The 11,469-nt window shown below is 36.2% G+C and overlaps 1 protein-coding gene across 3 annotated transcripts in view; it reads left to right on the top strand.

The window, feature by feature from the left end:
• GSTCD (glutathione S-transferase C-terminal domain containing) overlaps nucleotides 1-11,046 on the top strand; it is a 59,206-nt gene extending 48,160 nt beyond the window's left edge. For 2 of the 3 annotated variants that reach the window (XM_052682942.1, XM_052682943.1), the window contains 4 exons: nucleotides 1,160-1,293; nucleotides 3,071-3,101; nucleotides 6,064-6,133; nucleotides 9,854-11,046. In XM_052682942.1, coding sequence (XP_052538902.1) covers nucleotides 1,160-1,293; nucleotides 3,071-3,101; nucleotides 6,064-6,133; nucleotides 9,854-9,990 — 372 coding nt within the window. In that variant the 3' untranslated portion in view covers nucleotides 9,991-11,046. The remainder of the gene's footprint in view (nucleotides 1-1,159; nucleotides 1,294-3,070; nucleotides 3,102-6,063; nucleotides 6,134-9,853) is intronic. The other variant, XR_008206775.1, reaches the window with a different exon arrangement.
• Nucleotides 11,047-11,469: the final 423 nt, after the last annotated feature.

The raw sequence follows: 11,469 nt of genomic DNA on the forward strand, positions 1-11,469 counted from the left end.
GAACGAAGAAGAAACCAATTGGCTTTAAGTCCATGTAGGCTCAGCAAAACTACTGGTTTGGTGGTTGTTATTTAACCGACACAAGTTTTAGGTCTCCTTCCCGAGCATGCAAGCAAAGCAGAGGTCTTTAGAGAAATGTAAAAGTAACTATTCCATGATAATCTAATAGCTGCAATATTAAAATTCATTCTAATCTTAAACCAGTTTTATTTTTGTTGTTAAATTTATAGAAACAGAAAAAAATAATTGAAGTTACTACATTTATTAATTTGAAAGTTCTCCTTCTGACAAGAGTATTTGTTACCATCTGTGTGCAGTTATAGTTCAGCTCACGATTAATGGTCTTCTCAGCTTGGCTTACATCGAGCAGCCAGCAAACAAAAAAGTCTTTGTTATAATCCACATTTGAGAGAGAATTTTTTATCTTCCGATTGCTGTACCTTGAAAAACAGCTTTGAACCTTGAAACGTGAGCTTTGCAGTTTTAAGCGTTTTTTCCTAAATTCACAGAGAAATAAAAGCATAGAAAACAATGCAGCTTTACAAATCTGAACCACTGTATAAAGTAGCAGGCAGAATTTTCAATCAAGGGAATGGCAGACTATTTCTCCAGAGCTGAGAGACCGTAGAAGCAGGTCAAGTGAGGTCCGTTGTTGATTTTTGTTTGATCTTTGGGATTGTCTGGTATCTAACAAGGTACAAATGGGAATGAGATTTTTATTCTGTATTTGTAAATCCTTTTTGCTTAAACAAAAATTTTTGACCAATCTCCATAGTAGTTTCTTTAGTGTTTTTCTGGAACTTTGTTTTCCTTTGAGTTGATATGGCAGTGCGGTGCACCCATGCATGCGTTTATCTTATGACTGTTTCTGAACCTTTGTTTACTGTTGGTGACTCCCTTGTGAGTGCAGTTGGCCATAAAGTTTCATCTGCATAAATGGGGAAAAGAGAAATGAAAAACCAAGAATTAAATATCAGGCCGCAGCCTTTGGCTTAACAGTTTTCATTGCTGTATACTCTTCAGATATTTAAATAACTCAATCAAAAATATGCAACAGGGTTGTATGTAGGATATTGCTGTAAAGAATTTGCTTATTCCTGTTTTGTTTTTTTTTGTTGTTGTTGTGTTTTTTTTGTCGTTGTTGTTTTCAACATTGTAGGTGGCTCTGCATGCATGTGGTGTGGCAACAGACATGGTGATTGAACATTGCATCAAGGCCCGAGCAGCCTTTGTCATCTCCCCTTGTTGTTATGGCTTCATTCAGAACACTGTGAAGTTTAAATATCCAAGAAGGTACACTAGGGCTAACAAGATAAACTTTAAAATACCAATTTAAATTTAAAAAAGAAATGCTAAAGGATTGCAAAATTAGTCAATCGTTGTAGGTGTTTGGGCTGAAATGTTCTCGATTGCAATGCAACTAACTTCTCTTTCTACTTGCAAATTCATCCCTGACAGGGAGATTACCCTAAAAGGGTAATTTCTGGGTTATTTTTCTGGATTTATCTATTCATTGAAGTTCACAAAGGCTTTACACTATCAACGTAGTAGATGGAGTTTGCAGAAATTGCTGTAATATGCAGACCTTTTACCTTGAAATCACTGCAGTAATAGAAAGCTCATGGAAAGAACTGTAAGAAGGGGAATTGACGTTTTAATACTGGAGAAAGATGTAAGCAATCAGTTTAAATAAATGAATCTGCTTTATGCTGCAGTTTATTGCTTGTGAAACTGTTCTGATTTATTCCCTTGTAGATCAGCATTCCTGATTTTTTGTTGTTGTTGTTGTTGTTGTTGTTTTTTGGATCATATTTTTAATACTTTTTCAGTGAACAGTGTAGCTATTCTGTTCTCCAAATTAGCCGTGTTGGAGATGTGTATGTATGTATGTAGGCTTAAGAATTTTAATTCCTTTTGCTGATACAAATAGAGTGTAGAATTCAGGCAGAAAGTGGCAGAAGATGCTAACTGCTTTCCTCGTAGAGCTAGGTTGGGGAGAGGTTTACTTTATTTCCTGAAGCTCAGCTTTGCCTTTTATGTGTCCAAGATGGATCAGACTTAATCGTACTAGGAATTACAGCATTGTCTCAGATCCATATTTGCTACAGTAAGGAGCTGAAACACACTGTATAAAAAGGGATCAGAAAATCTAAAATAATGCAGAATATTTTTCATATTTTTCTCCAGTATTCAAGAGTGTTGTCACAGAAGTGTTTGGAGAGTAAATAATTTAAAATTTACTGGTTTGATGAACTCTGCATTTAACGGTGCTTTCTTGCTCAATTTCCTGCATCTTCATCTGTGTCCCTTTTGTACTTTGTCAGTGAAGAAAACAAAAAAGCAGTATTCTTACAGAGGCAGCAATAAAATTGTAGGCTTTCTGAAGTTAGCGCATAATGCAACTTTTCCATTGGCTTGTTAAACAGCAGCTTTTGACAGGTTATGGTTTTAGGTCGTGAAGACCAGAAACTGTTAGGAATCTTTTGTTTCTATGGGTGCTGCAAGATGGTGAATTGTTGGCGTCTTTGCTAAAATTATGAATCGTGACAGCGTAAGCCAGTGTAGGAAATGATGCGGTTCATAACTTATCAAACCTTTCTTGAGCTATCTTTTAGAGCTTACTTTTACAAAATGAGGGGGAGAAAAAAGATTACGAAACCTACCAGACTGCCCGTATTACTACATGACTCACATTCTCTGTGTGGCCCTTTTTTCCCCACTCAGTTCCATCTTAGAAACTTATTTTAGTGATACACAGAAAATATATGCACGTCTAGAAGTTGTATGCCTGTATGATACCTAGTATGTGAAAATATGGAAAACCTAGTAAACCTCTGATAGCATTTTTAATGGTTTAAAGGGAGGGTTTCTATGAATAATTCAATAGAAGAGAAAAAAAACATCAAATGTGCTTTTTCTGTATTTGTAAATGAGGTGTATTCATGTATAGTCTTTTGGTTTGCTACAGATAGTGCTGTTCTGTTTAAAATGTGGTCTGGTATGTAAGGATTGCTTTTATATTGCAGCTTGACGTTTTAAGATGTTAATTGAATTGTCTTTCTTTTTCCAGTCATCAGTTCAGGGAAATTTTATCCTACAAGGTATGTAAAGTAAACAGCTGGGTGTTGTGAACAGAGGGTGTGTTGTGCCATTCCTTGCACTTCACTGGGTCTTATTAAATGAAATATGAGTATTTATCTTATAATTGAGAAGGGATGCTTGTGTTATGCAGTAGCGCAGATGTCACTGCGTTGCCTTCTCTCCACCACACTTTTTTTTTTTTAAGCTTCTTTCCATAAATTTAAATATTACTTTCCAGAAAAGGTCTTTTTATTTTCATCATAAAATGTAGAAGAGCAATTTCTAAACCAATCCTAAGGAATCTCCTTCAAAACGTATTAGTTAAAAGTTACAGGGTAGCAGTTTAGTTATCTAGTCTTAAATACTAACATTTACACTGTAGAAACTTGTAATCTTTTTAAGATACAATTGTTACTTTAATAGATACTATTTTCATTACTTTTATAGATACTATTTTCTGGTGAAATCGTACTTCTCCCTCAAATTTATGTCTAGAAGATCTCATACAATGAGCAGGAAAAGATAATTCTCTTCATCAAGAATTTTGTGCAGTACTGTTTTAAAAACTTTATGCAAAATTATTTTTAAAAGATTCAAATGTGTTTTGATCCTGGAGAGACATGGTCTATGTGGATGTAGTGTGAGAAAAGTGGGAGAAAGAAGCAGTGAAGCATGCAGGTCTGACAAAATGAAGATAACAAAGGAGTAAAATAGGACAAGATAGTGCAGTAGTCAGGAGATGACTGGTACCAATTCATGGAGATTTGTCCACTGTGTTAAAACTTAGTGATGAGCAACCAGAGTTGTGAAGGTTAGATGCACTTAATGTGGTATGGAAAGAGAATATTTCTATTCAAGAGAAGCAAGATTATATAGAAACTTTATTAACACTAATTTATCACATCCTAGGCAAAGTCTCAGTGTTTAGAAAAGAATTTTGGAGATGCAGAATAGTCTTCTATTACAAAAAGATGTTTGGAAGATGCTATTTTTAATCTCCAAACGTGCTTTGGGACGCTGAGCATACTGAAGAATGCTGTGTATAGCAGGAAGACCTTTTTGATCCTGCAGTAAGAGGACATTTGAGAAACAAAAAATTAAAAACTTCAGCCAGCTTATGCAGGGAGGTTCAGTTATTGTAGTCTTTGTGACAGACTGATCTAACACTTCACTGACTTGCACAGAAATAAATTTCCATAGTTTGCATTGATAAAAGGGCATAGTGAGACTTGAATCTGTGATTAGCTTTTTCATCGGTTAACATTCCTTCAGCACATTTACAACTTTTAACACACAATCAAGAAAAATTAAGGTTTGAGATTAGAAAATATTTGCTCACATATTGTTAAAAGTTGACCAGTTGACAGTACAGACAGGTATGGTGACATGAAATCAAGGAAGCCTAGGTTAGGATAGTGTGTGCAATATTATTGAAGTTCTGATTTTTGTTGTTTTTCTGCTCTTTTTTTTTTCCTCATATCTATTTGTATCTGGATATTTAAATTGCATGTTTTATCACCTCTTCAGAAATTTCAGCATCATTTTTGTGTTGCAGAACTGCATAGGGGCCAAGGACAATGCTAAAAAAATATTTCTGTTCTTAATAATGTAAGAGTTTGTACAAATGATCTCGGCTGGATGGTGCCTCAAGTAATCCTAGTTATAAATAACTCCTGTTACACAGCTAGCTGTATGCATTTTTATATATTTCATATTAATAAACTGTTATAGGATGCTGGCTAGTAGCCAAAGCTACCTTGTGCTAGCCAGACATTGTCTGTGTCACCCCCCTCCAGTTCCCATTTGAAATTCATTTCTCTTATCTCCCATTTTAGTGAGATCTAAAAAGACATCCAGAAGTCTGGCAGTTCTAAAACGTTTTTGATGAGAACATCATGCTGTAATTCATTCATTTACAGTTGTGAAGGTTATGGTAGCTCTAGATGTCTACCATGATACATTTTTTTAAAACTCTATTTGTCAAGATGCTCTCCCTGTCAAAGACCTAGAAAGAAAGAATGAATAACTTTAGATATATGGCTTTAAAACTTGATAGGCATTTTTGTGGGTATTCTAAAAAGCAAGTTAACGGCTTCTGCACGCACAAAGTTTGTGCAGTTTGAAGTGGTTATCCTAGTTACTTCAGAAATGCTTTTCTCCTCATTTTTAACCAACAGAAGGTGTCACAATTTACTGGTTCTGTCACAGGAAAAAGATGTGGTTGTAAGTTAGACTTCAGTTTAACTTTAAGGCTCATCTCTGGTAGGAAGCTAAGGCACTGGAGTCAGTCCAGATTTCCAGGTTAAGTGGCGAGTCTTTTATTCTTCCTCTCCTGCCAAACCCCTCTTTTTCTTCCCAAGCTGCTTATCTCTCTGCTGTTCCTCTCTCCTAAAAACAGCCATGTTGCCTCTTTTTTTTTTTTTTTTCTCTGTTCCCTAGTACCTACTTCTGGTGTAAGCATTTTCAATCCTTTCATTCTACAGAAATAGTAATATTTAAACCAAAAAATATAGCAAAAATGCCTGAGCAAAACATACTGAGTTCTAATCATGTTATAGCACATTGCACATTTATTATGGAGCTGTGAGCTAAAACCCTTGTGTGTGTTAGCTATAGTAGGGAACTGCCTCAATTGTACCACATGATTACATTAAGTACAATTTGATTTTAAAGGCAGGCAAGAAACGTGTATACTTGAGTAGAAATCTGCTTATAGTTGCACTTGATTTTTCAATTTTTTTTACACCGCAAAGTAAGATAAAATTAGGATTTGCACACTGATTTTTTTTTTTTTTGAAACAGTTTTCTACATGATAGTGTTTTTTAATATATCTGAATAGTAAATTAGAATCATAGAGTCACAGAATAGCTTGGATTGGAAGAGATCTTAAAATCATCTAGTTCCAACCCCAATTAGATTTTTCTTACCGTATTCAAAAGAAAGAAATGCTATGAACTAAGTATCTTTACTTTTCCTTTTAGGAGCACATGATCCTTTGTAGGTTTGCAGATCAGACAGCTGTTCATCTTCCACCTGATCGGAAGCTGATAGGTATGAATTTCTACAGCTATTACTTAAAACATTTTAGTAAAGTCTTTACACTGCTATATAAAGGAATAAACAGTGCTGTGAAATCTGGGTTTCTTCACATTTTTCTCCTTGCTGTTCTGAACTATGGTGTTAAAACTGGTTTCTTTGTTCCTGGTTATTAGCATGAGCCAGAGGGATTGCATTTTACTTTTTTCTTCTCCGCATTTTTCCCTTCTATGAAAAAAGTGAGGCTTTCGTGAACTTCAGTGAAGTCCTTCTATTGCCAGTCCATTTCACATTAAAAGCATTTGCTATTTGTAGCAGTGATTTGCAGTGAGGACCCTTTATGCTGCTTGTAATTGCTGGTAGTAAGCTATTCAGATGGGCGAGTAGCACCAGCTGTAAACAGCAAAACTACATCACAGAATTTAGGCTACATTTGATACAGACAGGCTTCATGGCATGCAAACCTATTCTGCCCAACTTAATACTAAATTTGTAATAATCTTGGAAAACATCCTGAAAATTTTCTGGGACTCTATTTAAATGAGTAATTCTAATTTGACAACTCTGACCAGAGCACAATTTGGCTTGCCCCTTATTGGGGTTACAAGCTTTCCCATTGTGGGAAAGCTTATGCTATAGCTTCAGATTTCTATATTACTGCAATTTTGAATAAGAGTAGCTGCCTTCTTTTGGGTTATTTCCCTGCAGTTAGTGGCAAAAGCAATATCATCCCCATAATTTCAGATCATTGCTTAACTGTGCTCTGAGATAAAGAAGTGCATAAAGTTGGTGGTAATTTCATTACCCACATAGACAGCAAAGTATATAACATAGTATTTAATAATCAGAAGCACAGAAGTTCATATTATGCATAAGTGTACACCTCACTGTTCTTCCACTGCTTTTTCTATTTTTTTTTATCTCAAGAAATAATAAAAAAAAGACTTAAGATTTTGAAAATATGGAATAGGCAAAGCTGTTTCTTCATTACGTGCAAAATTCTAGGTTTTTTTATTCATAAAAGGTTGTAATGTACTCCTGTCTGGTACTAATGTTCCAGTGGAAGCTATAAACTAGACTCCATGTCAGAAAAGACAGAAGGGCTTGAGATCTCTAAGGATATAATGGTGGATTCTTGGCTCGTGTGAACCACACAATCACAGAATGACAGAGGTTTAAGTGATTCTATGACCTCAGGAGATCATCAGGTCCTGCTAAAGCAGGTATTCCACAGTAGGTTGTGCAGGTAGAACTTTGTATGTTCGAGTTTTAGGCCACTAGTCCTTGTCCTACCACTACATGCCATCGAGAGGAACCTGGCCTCATCCATTAGCCTCCCACCTCCCTTTAGATATTTATAAACATTTATTAGATCTTCTCTCAGTCATCTTTTCCCCAGGCCAAACTTTTCCCACGTTATTCAGCCTTTCCTCATACAAGAGATGCTCCAGGCCCTCTATCATCTCTGTGCCCCTCCACAGGACTCCTCCTAGGAGATCCTTGGTTTTTTTCTTTTTTTTTTTTTTTTTTTTTTTTTCCTGGTGAGCCCAGAACTGAATGCAGTAGTCTACGCGTGGCCTCACCAGGATGGAGCAGAGGGGGAGAGGATGCCCTCCCTTGACCTGGTGGCCACAATCTTTTTAATGCACCCCAGAGTACCACTGGCCTTCCTGGCAACAAGGGCACACCACTGTGCCATGGCCAACCTGTTGTCCACCAGGACCCCTAAGGACCCCTAGGTCCTTTTCTGCAGTGCTCCTCTCCAGGAGGTCATCCTCTGCCTGATATTGATGCACGTGGTTATTCCTCCCCCACTTACTAAGCATATGAAAGCAGTGGAAGCAAATAATCATGTTTTTCAATAAGACTTGTTCAAAGAATTTTGATCATTTCCTATACTAGCTGCAGAAAAAGAAAGAAACACAGGTACTAAGATGACAGTATTTTACAACTTGTCTGTTCTGCTATCATCGTGGTATTTGTGAATGGAAAAAAAATCAGCGTTCAGGTACCAGTGTAGCAACAGGAATTTTCTCCTGCTGTTTGCTAGATGGACTGAAAGTTGGAAGAGGACTCAACATCTTTTAAAGATTGTAACTGTTACCTTTTCTCTCTCTGAAACTGTAATTTTTTTAATCACAAACATAACTTCTATGTTCTTTTTCCTGGCAAAGACCAAACACAAATCATTTTTCCCTCTTCCCAGACAGGAAATGTCATTGCTTTTTATGTTTTAAAGAATGGTTGTTGCTTTATTTTTCCCCTTAAGGTTCTAGGTAACGCTTCTCAGCTGAATTGAAAACCATTCCCATTCCATTTAACTATTTCAGCTGTGAAACTCGATGTTGGGCTGATTTGTCATGTTTGCAAAAAACTTAGGATCAACTCAGATTAGTGTTGCAGCCATTGTGAGATTTTGTTTATGTCTGTGCAATGCATAATCAGATATTGAGAAGCCTCTGCAGATTTCATTTAATGCAAAATATTTCTAAACAACTGAAGGCTTTTTATTTTCAGTTGTAAATGATAATGGCTTGTTCTACTTTTAAGAATAGTATTGTAAAATGTATTTCAGCAATTATACAGCCTCAGTAAACTAACATAATTTTGTTTAATTACCTAAAAGCCCCTAAATAAGCTGCACACAAAGTACAGCATTATAGCTCCCCTCACAAATTGGAGGCTACCACCAAAGTAGAATCAAAATGTCATTATCTTGATGAAGTCAAAATAGTGAATTCAGTTGAGAAGGAAAAAATACTTCTGGCCATCAGCTCACTGTGGAAAGAGAGGAAAGACTCCACTAAACATTGTATTGAAGTGTGATGTGCACCAGCTGTCCTGAAATGCAAAGATACTAGGGGACATGTTCATGCCAACTACCTTAAGCTTGCACAGATGCTTACCAGGTGCAACCAAATTCCATATATATTGAAGGGAAATAAATAAGCAAGTAAGAGAGTAGTTTAGAATACCTGACTTCTGTCCTGATGATGAACTGAATATGAATTCTCTTTATGAGTACTGATCTCAGTCCAAAAAATACATAATTTTGCAATTCTTTCAAGAAAGAGAAAAGGGACAGTAATATTGGCTTTGAGAGTGGCTTGGCGACTGTGTCAGCCAGTTCCCTCAGGACTCTGGGATGCATCTCATCAGGACCTTTAGACTTGTGGATATTCAGGTTCCTCAGGTAGTCACAAATCTGATCTTTGCTCACAGTTTCATTTATGTGTCTTCACATCATCTACACTGGATAACTATTCAGTATTTTCTTCCTTCCTTGCTTGTTAGTAACCAAAGATTTTCAGATTTTAGATCAAATTGTGGTAGGAAAACAACTATGGTTATAAAGGAGTAAGGATTCAGCAACTCAGGAGCTGAGGGACAAACTAGCTGTTTTCTTCCTGTGGCTTTTATTTTAATGCACACACTCTTCTGCAAGTTTTGGGAATACTTAAAAATAGCTGTGCCTATTATATTTCTCCCTACGTACAGAGTTAATAATCCTTCTGAAGAACGTTAATAACTGAAGTTTACAAGATGCAGATGTGATTTAGAACTATTAATGCTTGTCTATTTGAAGTAAAACAGATTAAGATAGATTTTAAAGCAGATTTGGAACTTTTTTTTGATGACTTACTGATGTTTCGTCTTAAAATTGAAGTACATATTTCTGATAATGCTTGCGTATTTTTAGACTTTCTGTGCTCTCCTTTCCTCTTTTTTTTTCAGGAAAGCAGTGTATGGGGCTTGTGGATCTTGATCGAGCATGGGCTGCAGAAAGATGTAACTACTCTGTCCAAGTTACATCGATGGAGCCAGAGAGCTGTTCTCCAAAGAACAATATGTTTGTGGGCACCCCAGTTTAGAGAATGAAACTTGACGTTGATCATAAATCTTCAATGCATAAAAACATACAGCAAATACAAGCATACTTGGAAACCAGGCATCATGCATCTTGAACCCATCGTGTTTGGAAAAGGAAGCAGCATGAGAAGTTTTAAAAAGTGAACTGCATGCAGAGCATTGCAGATTGTAATGTGTCATTAAGCAACTTTAGGTTCTCATAGTGAGAAGCTTCTCTAACAATGGTCCATAGAATTGCATCCATCTGCAGAAGCTTAGAAAAAGGAGGAAGAAGGCTTAGAAGGGAAGGTCATTTCCTTTTCAGTAAAGCTGTCTTGGCTGCTTCCAAATTGCATTCATGTTCAAAACTTCATTTGTGCTCGTGGGCAGAGCAGTTATCAGCAGGTAATGCAGTTCACTAGAGGGAACAGATTTATGGTGTAGTGATGGAAAACTGTTGCAACAGTGACGAAACAGTGATCAGATGAAACTGATGCAACAGGTGTTGGCTAGATTTTGCTAAAGAATGCCATACTATTTCATCAAGATTCTTAATACAAATTCTTCAGAATGCTTTCAGCATCACTCTGCATATAATTTGTATTCCAACGTAATGCTTTTAAAAATGATGTAAATTTTTTACCTTTAGATATTGCACAAGAATTCTGTACCCAGTCATTGGAAAGTGGGGGGGGGAGGGGGGGGGGGAGGTAAAGAGAGCAAACCCTTATTTCTCTGTCCTCCAGATTATAGAAGCTAACAGTGATGTCACAATGATGGTTAGTTCACTGCCACCTCTGCTAATTGAAATGGATTACTTTCCATTTGAAAGAGACTTGCTGTCAGATGCAATTTTAAAAAGAAGTTCTTGTGTCCATATATGTCATCTTTATTTACTTTTATATTCAATTTAAATTTGGAAGAAGTTGCAGTTGTGGAATTATTTGAAAAGCTCAATCATAGACATGTTACCATTAAATGAAAATAAATGTTCTTCTGTGTTTGGGTTAGTATGCAGTTTCCTACCCTACTTTAAAACTCTGTTCACACTGTCACAGCAAAAAAAGCTCATAACAAGATATTTCTTGTATGTTTGTGGGTTTCATACACTTCCAAATTCTGCAGTGGTTTAATTTAAATATATCTGAAGTTTAATCAGCATATGTAGGAAAGAGAATTACAAACAGCAACAGGTATTGGAGGAAAAGAAAGGATCGCAATATACTTTATTCTTTATGAAAGCTCTTTCTAAGATATCTAAATATTTGTTTTAATGTGAAGATTGAAGGAAGCTGCACTCTTATTTGGAAGCACGAAGGTAAGCAAATAGGTATTAATTCATACCTGCACTGTGAATTCTTGAAAATAATGTAGTGTTTTTTTCTGCAATTTTCTATAGTTAGAAGAGAAGGTAGGGATTGGGAGATTGCATAGCTAGTATAAAACACTTGGCAATATCAGTTGTCTTTGGAGGTTTTGCTCAGAGATACATTTGCTAAAGA

This window comes from Tympanuchus pallidicinctus, unplaced genomic scaffold, assembly GCF_026119805.1.
Source record: "Tympanuchus pallidicinctus isolate F22 unplaced genomic scaffold, pur_lepc_1.0 scaffold2, whole genome shotgun sequence".
Lineage (NCBI taxonomy): Eukaryota > Metazoa > Chordata > Aves > Galliformes > Phasianidae > Tympanuchus > Tympanuchus pallidicinctus.